Genomic DNA, 13,439 nt, shown 5'->3' with positions numbered 1-13,439 from the left:
GGAAAGGAAGGAAAGGAAGGAAAGGAAGGAAAGGAAGGAAAGGAAGGCAACCCAGATTTTTTTTTTCAGTTCAGCTCTCATATATTTGTTGATTACTTCACAATAAGACTAAAGTAAAAATCAAATTTAGATTTACAGTAAAAATAAACCAAATACAACCAGAAAGTATAAATTGCAGTACTCATACCTCAAGATCTTGCAGAGTACTTTCATCTTCTGTATCTTTCAAGAGTTCAATTAACCTTTTCCTTTCTCCTTCAAGCATAGGTACCTGTTTTCCTGAATCCTTTGCTAGCTGAAATGTTTAAATAGAGGAGAAAAAAAAAAAAAAAAACCCACACAAATAATAAAACCTTTAAAACTGCAATAGCTCACACAATATTTTAAAACTCTATGAAATTAACATCTGATTTTTTTTTATCATAATATAAATTATCTCTCTGACAGATAATAAAAGTATGATCCTATGTCAGTCTTTGACATAAGATTATAGACACAGACAGGAGGTAATGCTAGATGAAAAAACCAAAAATCTATAGATACTTATCCTCAGGGCAGAGAAAGTTTGAAAGTCAAGGCCTCTATTTTCTGACAGAAGTCAGCCTTCTTTAAGTTAAAAGTTCCATGCATGCTGTACATAAATAACCTGTATATCTATTCCTCATCTACACATAAGGACAGCTTCCTGTAACTTAATCATAAATATATTTAAAGAAAGGAATTTCCACAAAAGCAGCTATGCCGGGCACAAGCAGAATAATTCAGTTTCCATTACTTTACAGTAAATACACAAAAGCAGTATTAGGCCTACTGTGAAATTTTGAGCATGCAATATGATATCTATCTTACAGAGTTTTCTGTCATAAGCAGAATTTGTTACAACTGTTAATAGTAACATTAATAGTAACGTCATCTTCATTTACTTCTGATTAGCTTTTAATATTCCCGATAAAGTCATCCAATTGTCACCAGAAGTGCTGACAGTACTTTTTCATTAACATTTAATGAAATATTATTGATTTTTCTTTTAAAGCTTACCTCTACATTCTTTTTAATGAAATGCTGACTGCTTTTACTTTTATTGTGTGTTGTTTTTTCTGCTTGATTCAGGAATTTTTTTGTTTCAATTTCGCTTGGATAATCTGAAGTTGGAGGGAAAAAAATGCTAAGCTATAATTGTTCCTTTTCTCTTTCAATCAGAGCTAAAATAACATTAATTTAATTTAAATTTTTAACCAGTTTGTAAAGTCAACAGACCTAAAATTTTGATAAGCTGTTTTTATAATCTACATAAACTATGTAGCTATACTTAAAAGAGATAACAATAATCAAAGACAAGCCTAGTCTCATTTTTAGGCTTTTATTATCTGAGATCGTACAACACTGGGAAGGCTCAAAATACTTCAGGATTTCTAACCTCAAGAATGTTAAACATGGTGGTTATAAATGCCCTGGCATTCCTTCGAACTCCATCATTGTTCCAGTTTTATCATCAGTACAAAACCAGACAGTAACTTCTGGGAGACCACAGAACTATCTGGAGTCATAACAATTACATTTTTTTCAAACAGAACAGCTGAAGAGCAGATGATATATTCGATATTATTACAACACAGCTTATAAAAAACTCTTTAAAAATAAAACTCATCATGGAGTTGTACAGCTATTGAACAAACAGCCACATACGTTATTTGTAACAATTAAAACTAATGATGTTCTGACAACTTCTCATGTAGGTTCTTCTTTTCAACAATGGATTTCTATCTATCATATAATTATGAGCACTAGTATGTTATTCAGAGACTTGTACTAGCTCTAAGACAGCAATTCTTTCACAACCACCAAATATTTATCACATTAAATAACAAGACTAAGCAAATACAATCAAATTCTTAATCTCAAAACCTACTTGAGAAGTATGCATGGTACTTCTCGGGAAAGCAAAGGAATAAAAAACGGAGTGGACTATTTCATCAACAAAAATAACCTCAATTTAACATGCTGGATTATAAAGGATCATCAGATTCTAGCAGCTTACTCTTTTACACTTGACATAAGAAATAATTCTGCAGACTGAGTAGACTGCAAATTCAAAGATATAAAAATGAATGCAGTGCGTTCTTTTACCACTATGAACAAATCATAACAATAAATCATAAGTAAACTCTAATGGACTGAGGTATGTGATATGATGAAGAAAATCCTGACGCGGTTCAAATGCACAATTGTTTACTTAAAACAACACAAAATATCTTTAATGTTACCACATAAGACCTTAAATCTGTCAAGGAATTGGATCATATTAGAACAGGAAAATTTAAAACGTAGTCAAATTCTATAAAGCATCCGCACTTTAGATTCTGTTGCCAACAACAGTTCAACCTTGATGAACATCTGTTTATCACATGTTTGTCGTCACCAGTAAGATATGTCCCTGCATGCAATGGTAGATGACAAAGAAATAAACAAAGCTGATAGCAATGGCAGCTGAAGCCATTCTTCTTATGCCAGCACAAGTGAGAAGTTACTCAACCACACATATTTCAATTTCAAGTAGGGAAAGAACAGAGACACAAAAGTACAATTCTATTCATTTTTAAATATTGATCACCATAACACCAGTGCCTGATACCTCTAAACAGTGCATGAAAACAAGTAATAGCTACATAATGAGCATAGATGTTTGATCTTTACCAGAACGCACTTACTACAAAAAAGTTACAGAGCAGCTGCAAATGTATACAAAAACAATTTTAGATGATTTCTTGAATGCAAGTTAATGAATGAACAATTACAGCAATTTAGATTAACAAAGACAAGTTTTTACAAATTTTCGTTAAAAAATGATACATTTTACAATAAATGTACATCTATCAATATACAGTAAAAAACATAACTTGGAAGTATTATTTTTGGTTTTTAGCATATTGAATAAAATGCTTGGGTAAACCCCAAAGAAGTTCCTCCATTTTGTCATTTGCCAAAAAAAAAAAAAAAAAAGGATTATTGCCATTCTGCTAAACAGCCTTCTGTTTAAGCCCAATTTCTGATTTTCTGCTCAGCTACAAAAGCCAAGTCTTCATTAACCACCCACTGTACGTGTTGTTTTGCCAGATAATAAAGCTTACCTTTATTATGCTGGGTTTTATGGAAGGCATAATCTTCTGGACTAATTTGTGAGTGAAATAGCAACGTGTGTGTTTCATCCTGTTTAACATGAGAGGGATCTGAAAAGAAATGTTTCAGTAAAATTCAATTAAAGAAGACCTAGTATCATACATATCATGCTATAAAATCTCCTACATTATAGTTAAAAAGGTACTTGGATAAATTATATCGCACTACATTTTTCAAGAAATAAAAAAGGAAAAAAGGGGCAGTGTCTCATGAATAACAACATAACAGAATATATATGTTGTTTCATACGCCTCGAGTTTTGAGCAACCAATGAATATACGTACAGAAGCACATATGTGACAGTTACATAATAGAAATTGCAGCCCAAGGCCAGGATATTTCAAAGCCTCCACAGACACCATGTGGTTAGTCACAAAGAAGTTCAAATGAGAATGAAGTATCCAGATTTTCCCAGCTGGTGTCTGCCTCTACATGAATTACTTGTCTTCCAAGTGGCTTAGGTCAGGGGTATAGTCTAGGAGTGTTCAAATACATCTTAGGCATGCAAGAGTTGTTTCAGTTGCCCAAGGAAAAAAAAATAAGTCATGGAACAAACATATACCAACTGGAAGCCTAAGTTAACAGTATTAAACTACAGTCTAAGAGCTTGGCACTTAAAGAAAAAGACTCATTGAAAATAACTCTAAATGTCATATATGACAAATATGTTTCTCACAATTAAAAAAACAAACAATAATCTGCAATAATGCAGTTTAATGAACTCTACAGACAGCAAGATTTTGTTACGCAGAGCACAAGGAATGAATGTAAGGCCAATTAATTCCCAATTTACATTTCTGTCATGTGTGTCTGTCAAGCTTACGCATCATAAGCAGGCTGGGACGCATTAGTTATTATTGATTTGGTATCCTAAAATTTGAATTTGATTTCAGAGCCACATTAAAAGCAGAAAATAAATAGCTCCTCTATATAAATTATGTAATGTAGCTCTTTGACAAGTTGCAACCCTGAAAGCAAAATAAATGAGTTGTATTCCATTTCAGTATCAATCAGGGCAACTGTCAGGGCTGGCAGTTAATTGTTAGGCATTTAAATAAATAAAGCCTGAAAAGTAAAGCACGAACATGTTACAGAAAACTAAAGACAAAGACCAGAAGGAGGAAAAACATAAATCCAAACTAAGGAGAGCTTTGCAATTATGGTACACCAGATGCACAGGACACATATGATCTCACATTAGGAGTAAGCTTTGAAATAAGAGAGGAATTGAAGCATTTAAGGGTTGGAGATCATTAAAAATAGTCTAGCTTTTCTGCTGTTTTTTGCTATATGCTGACATCTACTGGAGAGTTTTAAAATATCATCCTTAAATTCCATGCTTTTCCCTTAATAACTGAAATTTAGAATAGAAAAGTTGTCCTGTGGTGTTTGTTTTGACATGCTTTGACCACATATTAACAGTGTTATTATGCACACACTTGCACATATATTAACAAGCTCAGATTATTGCTCAGCAATATCCATGCAGTCCTCTAATTCTCGTTTTCTGCCCAACATGAACAAAAATAAAAAGCAGTTCTGTTTCCTGTCAACCATTTCAGACCGGAAACCCTTATCTACCACGGTTCAGAGATGAAGATAGGGACAAAAAAAAGTGGACAACTGACTTAATCCTGGCACCAAGAGAAGTACTCAAACTTTTGAAAACTGCTCTTAGGCAGTTTTGGCAAACACAAACGATCTGGTTTTGTTTCTCCCACCCCCCACTAAAGACACACTGTGCAGGATGCCTACGGTTCATTCCAGCGCCTTCCCCAGTAAAAGTCCAGGCACAGAAATAAAATGGAAGACATTTTATTAACCAATGGTTTTTGTTTGTTTATTTTACGTCCATTGGGCATTCTTGAAGAAAACTAGCGATAATTCAAAACACGCTTAGACCATTTGCTGTAGAATTGCAACAGAATCATGCTGGTTTGACTCAGTAAAATTTCTAAGTAATATTTAACTTTTTCTTGCCTATTCCATCTATAGTTTTACATAGTATTCTCTAATTTGAATGTATTTTTTGTTATGCATCATATTCCACAATTCTCTGTACCACTGATCAGTTGTTTACCTTTTCCTGAGTGCAAGAACTCAATCCTTACTCGTTTGTCTATCTTTGATGCTGTCATGGAATTTTGTTGATTTTTAATTCTTACTTCAGATGGAAATGATTATATTTAGTCTATCTGCTATAAGATAACAGACTAAAATGCAAACACTGATTCTTATCAGAGTGCTCATTTCCACTTAGAGTATTTTTGTCTTCATATCACTTTGAAACACAAAAATTATCTGACTTCCTGTTCTTTCTTTCCTGAAAATAGTTTGACAGCATGTCTAATGTAGTTTCAATTTTTAAAACAGCCATCTATCCTGAACTTTCTTTCCTAGAATTTTCAAGGGAGAAGAAAAATAAAAGCAGATTAAGGTAATTTTATGGTTCATGTTCCATCTTTAGAATCATGCCTTATATTATTTGATGATCTTTTTTAGTCAAATTCTCTCCCATGCTAAGAAAGTTAAGCTCTTGGAAGTGAATTTAACATAATCAGTACCAAAGCTAAGTTAAATGAGTCATACTCCTTTTTCTACTCTTTAAACTACATTCCAAGAACCATGGCTACACATGCAGCTTCCTCTGGTGTTTTAAAACACATACAAGGGATACTCCAGAAGTAATGTCTCCTAATTTATTATGTTGCTCCACGTGGTCAGAGGCAGACATTGGTGGTACGGCAGTAAAAGTTGAACCTTCCTACCAACATTCTGCTTGGCAGCAGAGGGGCAATGGCATCTGACATGGAAGTGCATGTGAAGAAAAGGGGTAGAGTTGATTCCCTTCGTGTAGAAAAAACTGCACCCACTGCCACTCATTAACACTTGCTGAACACTTTAGGAGACCAAACAGGGAATGCCATCACAATAAGGCAGTTGGGGGTACCTTTCAGCAGTGGCAACAGCAACATGAAAGACAAGCAACATTCCACACAACCATGAAGATTTTTACAAGCACAGCATGCAGGCTCTTGTATTTATTGCATATGAAAATGCAAAGCAAATGGTGGTGACTATGTTAAAAAATACTGTTTTGTAGTTGAGAGTTTGGTCTGTCAGTGTTATTCTGCTCCTTCTATCTACCCTAGCTTCCATGGAAATAAACAGGAGGCATTCGTTTTGGAGTGACTTACATAGTTAGTATCACCATTGGGTCCCATACTTTTGTTTCTTCTCTTGACAGTTTCTGAAAAGGCACAGGCTTTCCATACCTCTTGTACTGACAAATCATCAGAATCTTACTATGGCATTTCTTCTGTTTCCTTCTCATCATCTCTCCCACTCCTATATGAAAGTTTTCTCCAAAGCACACTTGCCACTTGTGTAGCAAGTCCACATCCTTAGAATTTCTAAGCAACTCTTTTAGGCCTAAAATATATTAGGCCTATTTATTTATTTATTTATTTTTACTGCCAGCCTGTCAAACTCCAAGCTAAGACCGCCAGCAGCCATCATCAGCAACGTCAAAACTGATTTTGTGAACAAATAAAATGATTTCACAGAATCACTAAGGTTGGAAAAGGCCTACAAGATCATCCAGTCTAATCACCTACCTATCACCAATAGCTCTCACTAAACCACGTCCCTCAACACAACACCTAAATGTTCCTTCAACACCTCTAGGGTCAGTGACTCCACCACTGCTCTGGGCAGGACTGACTGACTTACTTCCCAGACATTCCAAAACAATTAAGACATCCAAGTTTTTCAACAGGTTTCCGCTCTGTGTTTTCCTTATAACTACTTTCAGTATTTTAATGTACCAGTGTTCTCAGCTGTACATCGTTGGCCACCGACTTGAAAAGCACAAGCTTTACTTATTCTGGACTTCTATCTTTCCAGTCCTTTGATATACTTATAAAATCTTTTTTTTTTAATTTTTAATTGTACCCAACAAAAATATGAACATTAACCAAAATAAAGAATCATCAGCTCAGCATATTTAAATCTTTTCTACCTACCAGTTGTATCCTGCCACGATGAGATCAAAGTTAAGAAGAGTTTTGTGTTTTCTATCTCCTCATGGATTCCCATGGTACTGAGAGACTATTTAAAAGAAATAAAGCATAAATATAAAGATACTAGCACATGTATACTTCAAAGTTGCAACAAAATCTTCTGCTTACCAGGTCTAACAAATGTTATACAACAATTTTTTTCCTTAGGTTTTAACATCTACTTTTTGGTTTATTTTACTATTGAGGCTATATAAACACCTCCTGAAATTACAAGGCCTCTAATCTGCACTATTTCATGAAGACACATTCTACAAAGCATTTCCCTAATAGATATACAGCTCTTCATCCAAATGCACTGACACTATGAGATGCACTGAAACCAACCACAACCCTGACTTTTTAGCAAATTACACTTACATTATGAAAAATATACAGTATTTTAACTTCTGAGGAAATACTGAAAGTCATGTTTTAAGGCTTAAAGCAACATTTAACTGCTAGAGGCTATGACAGGAATAATGTAAAGGAATTTGTGCTGTGGTGTTTCCTTGAAGAAGACATGAGAACATCTCCAGCTGCTCTAATAAGACAAAGTACCAAAGCATATTACCTAAGAACTAGAACATAGTATTATTCTAACCTTAAGTTCTTCCCAGAGCTTTGCTCTCATTTCCTTGCCTTGTTTTTTAACTGCTCTCTCTTTAACATGTCTTTTTGCCAGTATTGTGTCAAGCTTATTCATTTTCCTTATAGCTGCTTGAATCTGAGGATCTCCTTCTGCCTCTTCAGAATCCAATAACTTGGAAGAGTTTGCTGCAGGTTAGTTTTTAAATTGTTAGCTTGATATACTTCAACTTACAACAAATAAACAAAAACCCACAGTACAAGTAGCTTGATAACAACTGTAGATGAACGCACAATTATTCTTAAGCAGAGAAAAACAAAGTCTTTGTAAAATATTACTGAATCAAACTCTTAACTGTAGCAACCAGATATGAGGTGGGAGAAGAACACCCCACTTTGGGCAACCAGTTTAAACTTCACTGAAGAGTGACTGTATTTCCAAAGTATCAACAATAGTGGCAGACAAAATAAGAGAACAACTCAACAAGTTTTTCTTTCATGACAGCTACTAAAATACACGTTGAAATGTCCTTCATAAAAGTAAATAATTATGGGGTTGAGAGAGACAGTAATACCTCTCCTTCTAAATGTTATAGGTGATTTAATCTCGACTTCTATCTCAAATAAAGCAGAATCCGTTACTGGTTCTAGACAATATTTCTTTGACAAGAAATGGTGAAACATTATAGAAACTATCATTACTTAATCAAAATGCATTTCTGTTTTGTTACTTTTTTTCTTAAACATGCAGATTTCTATTTCTGCTCATTTTTAGCCTTTTCTCTTCCTACAGCATCCTTGTACTCATCTCCCTTTTCTGGTAGAGAAGCTTCAGTATCAGAAGACACATTTGTAGCACTGCTCCAATCCCACAGACTTTCAAATTTGAGTCCTTGCATTCTTTTTTCATTTTCTAATGTTTATAGGTCAAAAGCTTTAAATGGTGCATTTGACCCCAAACATTCACCGTAACACATCAGTCTACTTCATAGTACAAAAAAAAAAAAGATGAGTGACATAACAAGGAGCGAGTTATACAGAACTAGCCAAGCTCCAGGGAAGCACCTAGGAGAAAAGGTAATCAGTCACTTATTTCAACCGGACTGAACGCTGCAGATGGATTTGGAGCTAAATTACTAAGTGAAGGTTTGAAGCTGAACTCTACGTGATTTCTGTTCTGAAGCAAAGACTATTATGTGAGATGACTGACACTGCTGCACTAGATAGAGTCACCACTGGATTCTACTCCCTTAGTAGACTGACCAAATCTACATAGTACACAGACACTACCACATAGCCAAATTAAATAACCTTTAAACAAATAATCTATAACCTCTTGAATGCGACAATGCATAAATATTTTCGAAGAATGCTCACATGAAAATTAACATAAAAGAAATTTACTGCACCACACACTTCATAAAGCAGAAAATACCTTCTTTTGCATTACTTATTTTTCCTTGGGAAGGTTCACAAAATACTGAAGTCTGTGTCTCATCTCCAGAATCTGAGTTAGAGACATACCCTGAAAAACACAGGAGAAAGCCTTTCACAATTACATAGACGTGAAAGAAGCTTTTCAAGTGTTTGAAATACTAACAACTAAGGAAACAAATTTTTTGTCAGTGTGAGATTGCCACTGAGATTCTATGGTGAACAACTCTCTCAAGGAGAGAAAAAAAAAAAAAAGAAAAAGTTACCTACTACTACACTTGAGCTCACGTTTAACCCAGGAGCAGAAATTACCATTATCTTTGAAAAGTTGGATAAAACACTTTATTGAAAATACTTTCTATCATGGTTTCATGGAACAAATGCGTATGATTTCTTCTAATTTTTTAGCCCACCAACCAGGCACAGGCCACAGTTTTAGATGCCACAAGGCATATGCTGCGTTATCACAGCTACTACAATTGTATTTCAAAGATGGGACTCAAAATAACGAAGGCACGAATTTCGACACCATGACCCCCTTTCTCTTTTGGAATTTCACTTGTTTGCATACAGTGCTCTCTATGCTCTAGAGAGCATAGAATTTTTGCATAGAATTTTATGCAAACCATAAATATACGGTACTTAGTCTAGTCACATCACAAAGAAATGGAAAGCTTTCCCACACCAGACAACTCGCTGGGATTCAGCACACACTCCTGAAAAACGGTCATGCTCTCTACTTCCTTGATATCACAGGTCTCCCCCACCGTCACCTTTGTTTCCTCCTAGACAGCAGTCTTCCAAGCTTCTTTGATGACTAACACCCAAACTGACAGGTGAACCAACCTATGAAATACAAATCAATCACTACCATATAAACAAAAACCTTGGGGCGGGGGGGAAGAGGGAGATAATCACACTAATCACATATCATTACAAAGGCTAATAATGCTTCCACACAAGACTCAAAGTAGCACTTAAACAAAAAATTCAGATGAGAGTTCTGCTTCTTAGATATCACACTAGTGAATTTGTTTTCTTAGGCTCAATATTTTATAGACTCTTGGACTAGGAAGGAACTCTGAAGATGCATACTAGTTCTGCTACGGCACAGTACAACCAGTATATACAGCCAACCAGTCTGTATATACAACAGCCTCACTCATTTCCCACTTGTGGGCACTCTGCACCAGGCAGCATCTCCACCTCTTGCTCATACTATTGAGTTTTTTCTCCTCTTTAAAAGGCTGATATGCTTGTATCTAATTCATCAGTCTCAAGAGATGGCAATTTTCATGCAATTGGTTAGGATGCTTAGGTTAAGAACTTGGACTCAAAGTTATCTGATGGTATCCTCAAAATCTGACTGCGAACCTACAAAAAATTATTTTAATGCATTTATGAAGCATCTAGGCATGATGCCTAGAGCAGCTGGATGAATGCAAGTACTACACTGTGGGATACAAACTTAAGTAAATCAACTTAAATCTCAAATTCTCAAGTCTCAGTCCCTACATCTTAAAAACTGTATCACATAAAACTATTCCCAAAATTAAGTTAATCCCAGTTGCCAGTTTTCTCAGAGAATGGACAAACATCTTACTTCTTATGGAATTTATTACATTCCTGGAGCTGATCTACAATTCTTGGAATATTATGATTTTTATTAAAAAACAAAACAAACAAAAGAACTTTAAATGGAATATATTTTGTAATCCGATTAAATATATAAAATCATAGAATCACCAAGTTTGGAAAGAACCTCTAAGTTCACTCAGTCCAACCATCCACCTGTCACTAATATTTCCCACCAAGCCATGTCCCTCAGTACAACATCTGGATGTTTCTTGAACACCTCCAGGACCAGTGACTCCACCACTTCCCTGGCAGCCCTTTCCAGTGGCGGACCACTCCTTCAGAGAATAAGTTTTCCTAATATTCAACCCAAATCTCCACTGATGCAACTTGAGGACATACAGTAGAATACAATCCAATCCCCCAGACTGCAATGCTGAACAGACCTTTCTGCAGCCTTAATGACTAATTTTTAAGTCTTAATGACTTAGAAAAACCAAATGAAACATTATTCTGCAGGCAGAAGGAGCAGCCAGCACTCACAGCCCTTTGCACAGCCACAAACCCCAGAACTCTCTGCAAAGCTAGGAGAGCAGAACTTCATTTCTTCAGTGTTCTAACAAGAAAAAAGGAAGCAGCTAAAAGTAACAAGAATTACCTTTGGCAAAAAAGGTTCTGGTGCCAGTAACTCCACAGAGACACTTAAATGCCTGCAGCTGGGGTAAGCTCTTGAGCTACTTGCAGGCTGTGAAATTTTATCCAAGCTCCCCCTTGTCATATCCATTGGGACCTAAAACCTGAAGGGAAAAAAACAGCAAACAAACAAAAACCAACCAGCTGGCGACACAAACAAAACAAAACCCACCACCTTCCAAGCTCACAGTCTGTTAGTAAAACAACTCGAGCCCACTTCAGGTGTAGCTTAAACAGATTTCAAACAATTCAACGCTGAGAGATCTTTCTGCGCTCCAGTTCGCCGCTCAAATACGCAGCTTTTATGCAAGTACAAACACAAAGCAGCAGGGCAATCAAAGCATCCAAAAGTGCTTACTGACTAAAACAATCCCCGCCAAACTGCACACATCTCGTAACGAACCGCGCAGCCCCGCTCGCCACAGCAGCCCCAGGCGCCTCCTGCAGCGCCGCGCGCTGGGCGGCCGTTGGTGCGTGTGCTCCCCGCAGGGCGGGGGGGCCGCCGGCGTTACCCGGGCCGCGGCTGCTGTTGCCATGGCGACGGCCCGCAGACACCGCGGTCGCGAGAGCTGCAGGCGGACGCAGAGAGCGGGCGAGTTGCTTTTCCTGCTGGCGGCGGGTCCAGCCTGCACGCGCGGCGTTGTGGTTGACCTGTACAGAACTGAATGGCTGCTTTAAGTAAACTCATTAGAACCAACCCTGAGATCACTGTTATTTACGTGGCTATTGACTGTTAGTAAGGAGCTGTAACTGGAGAGTGCCATTACCTAACGTTCTATCCCCACCCCACCTTTTTATTTTCTACATTCAAATAGGATGTGAGGATTAATCGCAGTGCTGTGACCAACCTGTAATTCTCAAACTTCTTACCTATAATGCTCAGGGAAAAAATAAATATTTCTAATGACCGTTGAAATTCCAGCAATAGCGCACCCAGGGACAGGACCTGAGAGCAGCCCAACCATCAGAGCCCTCTGAGCCCCAACACGGCTGTTTGCTGCAGCGCGTGCCATGCACTGCAATGAGCTCAGCAGGGTGGCAGCAGAAGATCAGGCCACGAGCCTCCAGTCCTCTTCTCAGAGACGAGTTTCTGTAAACATCATCAAATATTAAAGAACCTGAAATATTATTACAGGTGGCAGGTATATTCATAATGAAGCTTGAACTAGTGAAGCAGAGAAAAGTATGTAATTTTCTTTTTCGCCTTTTTGGGAATATGTCAGTTTTGTTCCATGATAGAGACTTATCTGAAGAATGATGGGAAGAGGGAGGGAGAGGAGACAGACTCAATCAGAGAAAACTGTTTAAATAGAGCGCAACAAGAAAAGCACTCCAAACTGTGCTTTTTAATCCTACAAGATAGATTACAGCATCTTGAAAACACATTTAGACAAGTTGTCTCAATACTCAGAACACGGTCACCATAGCAACAGAATTCATTTATCCTTTTCTCCCTAATCCAGTCAAGGAGAAAAACAAATGAGGGGGAAATGCAGGAAACTTGTTCTCCATGCCGCTGCCTCCCTGCTGCTATTCATACTTCTCAGCAGCATTTTGCTACACAAACAGGCAGCCAAAGCACTACCTTCATTGGCTTACTGGGAGGATGATAAATCACAACTTTGTTTAACACCAACTAGTTACTGGTCTTCGATATTTTACATTTTCTTCATGCACTCACCTGAAGTAGCACCTCTTTACAACAGGCGAAATATTTAAGGCGGATTCCACTACTCAGATCAGGACAAACAAACATATTAACTCCCCATGTTAGGGGAACAGATAGGCTCTTTTCTTGTGAAAGACCGATTATGTTCTCCTGACTGGCTTGCGCCAAGTCAAGGGCAAAACATCAGGAATTCTAGGTTGCATTTTGACACCTCCAGAAATCCCTTTGAGGATGAGGAGCGTTCA

General features: G+C 37.0%; 1 protein-coding gene across 1 annotated transcript in view; it reads right to left on the bottom strand.

The window, feature by feature from the left end:
- Positions 1 to 11,616, bottom strand: part of FSIP1 (fibrous sheath interacting protein 1) — a 72,674-nt gene extending 61,058 nt beyond the window's left edge. The window contains 9 exon segments of the mRNA XM_042814602.1: positions 188 to 295; positions 1,039 to 1,142; positions 3,129 to 3,227; positions 7,203 to 7,287; positions 7,840 to 8,012; positions 9,259 to 9,348; positions 9,955 to 10,021; positions 10,023 to 10,103; positions 11,491 to 11,616. Coding sequence (XP_042670536.1) covers positions 188 to 295; positions 1,039 to 1,142; positions 3,129 to 3,227; positions 7,203 to 7,287; positions 7,840 to 8,012; positions 9,259 to 9,348; positions 9,955 to 10,021; positions 10,023 to 10,103; positions 11,491 to 11,616 — 933 coding nt within the window.
- Between the last annotated feature and the right edge of the window lie 1,823 nt (positions 11,617 to 13,439).

This window comes from Centrocercus urophasianus, unplaced genomic scaffold (assembly GCF_019232065.1).
Source record: "Centrocercus urophasianus isolate 14NV4802_14NV808 unplaced genomic scaffold, USGS_Curo_1.0 seq_14, whole genome shotgun sequence".
Classification (NCBI taxonomy): domain Eukaryota; kingdom Metazoa; phylum Chordata; class Aves; order Galliformes; family Phasianidae; genus Centrocercus; species Centrocercus urophasianus.
Note: the sequence above shows the minus strand (reverse complement) of the source record. Positions and strands in the feature narration are given on the sequence as shown.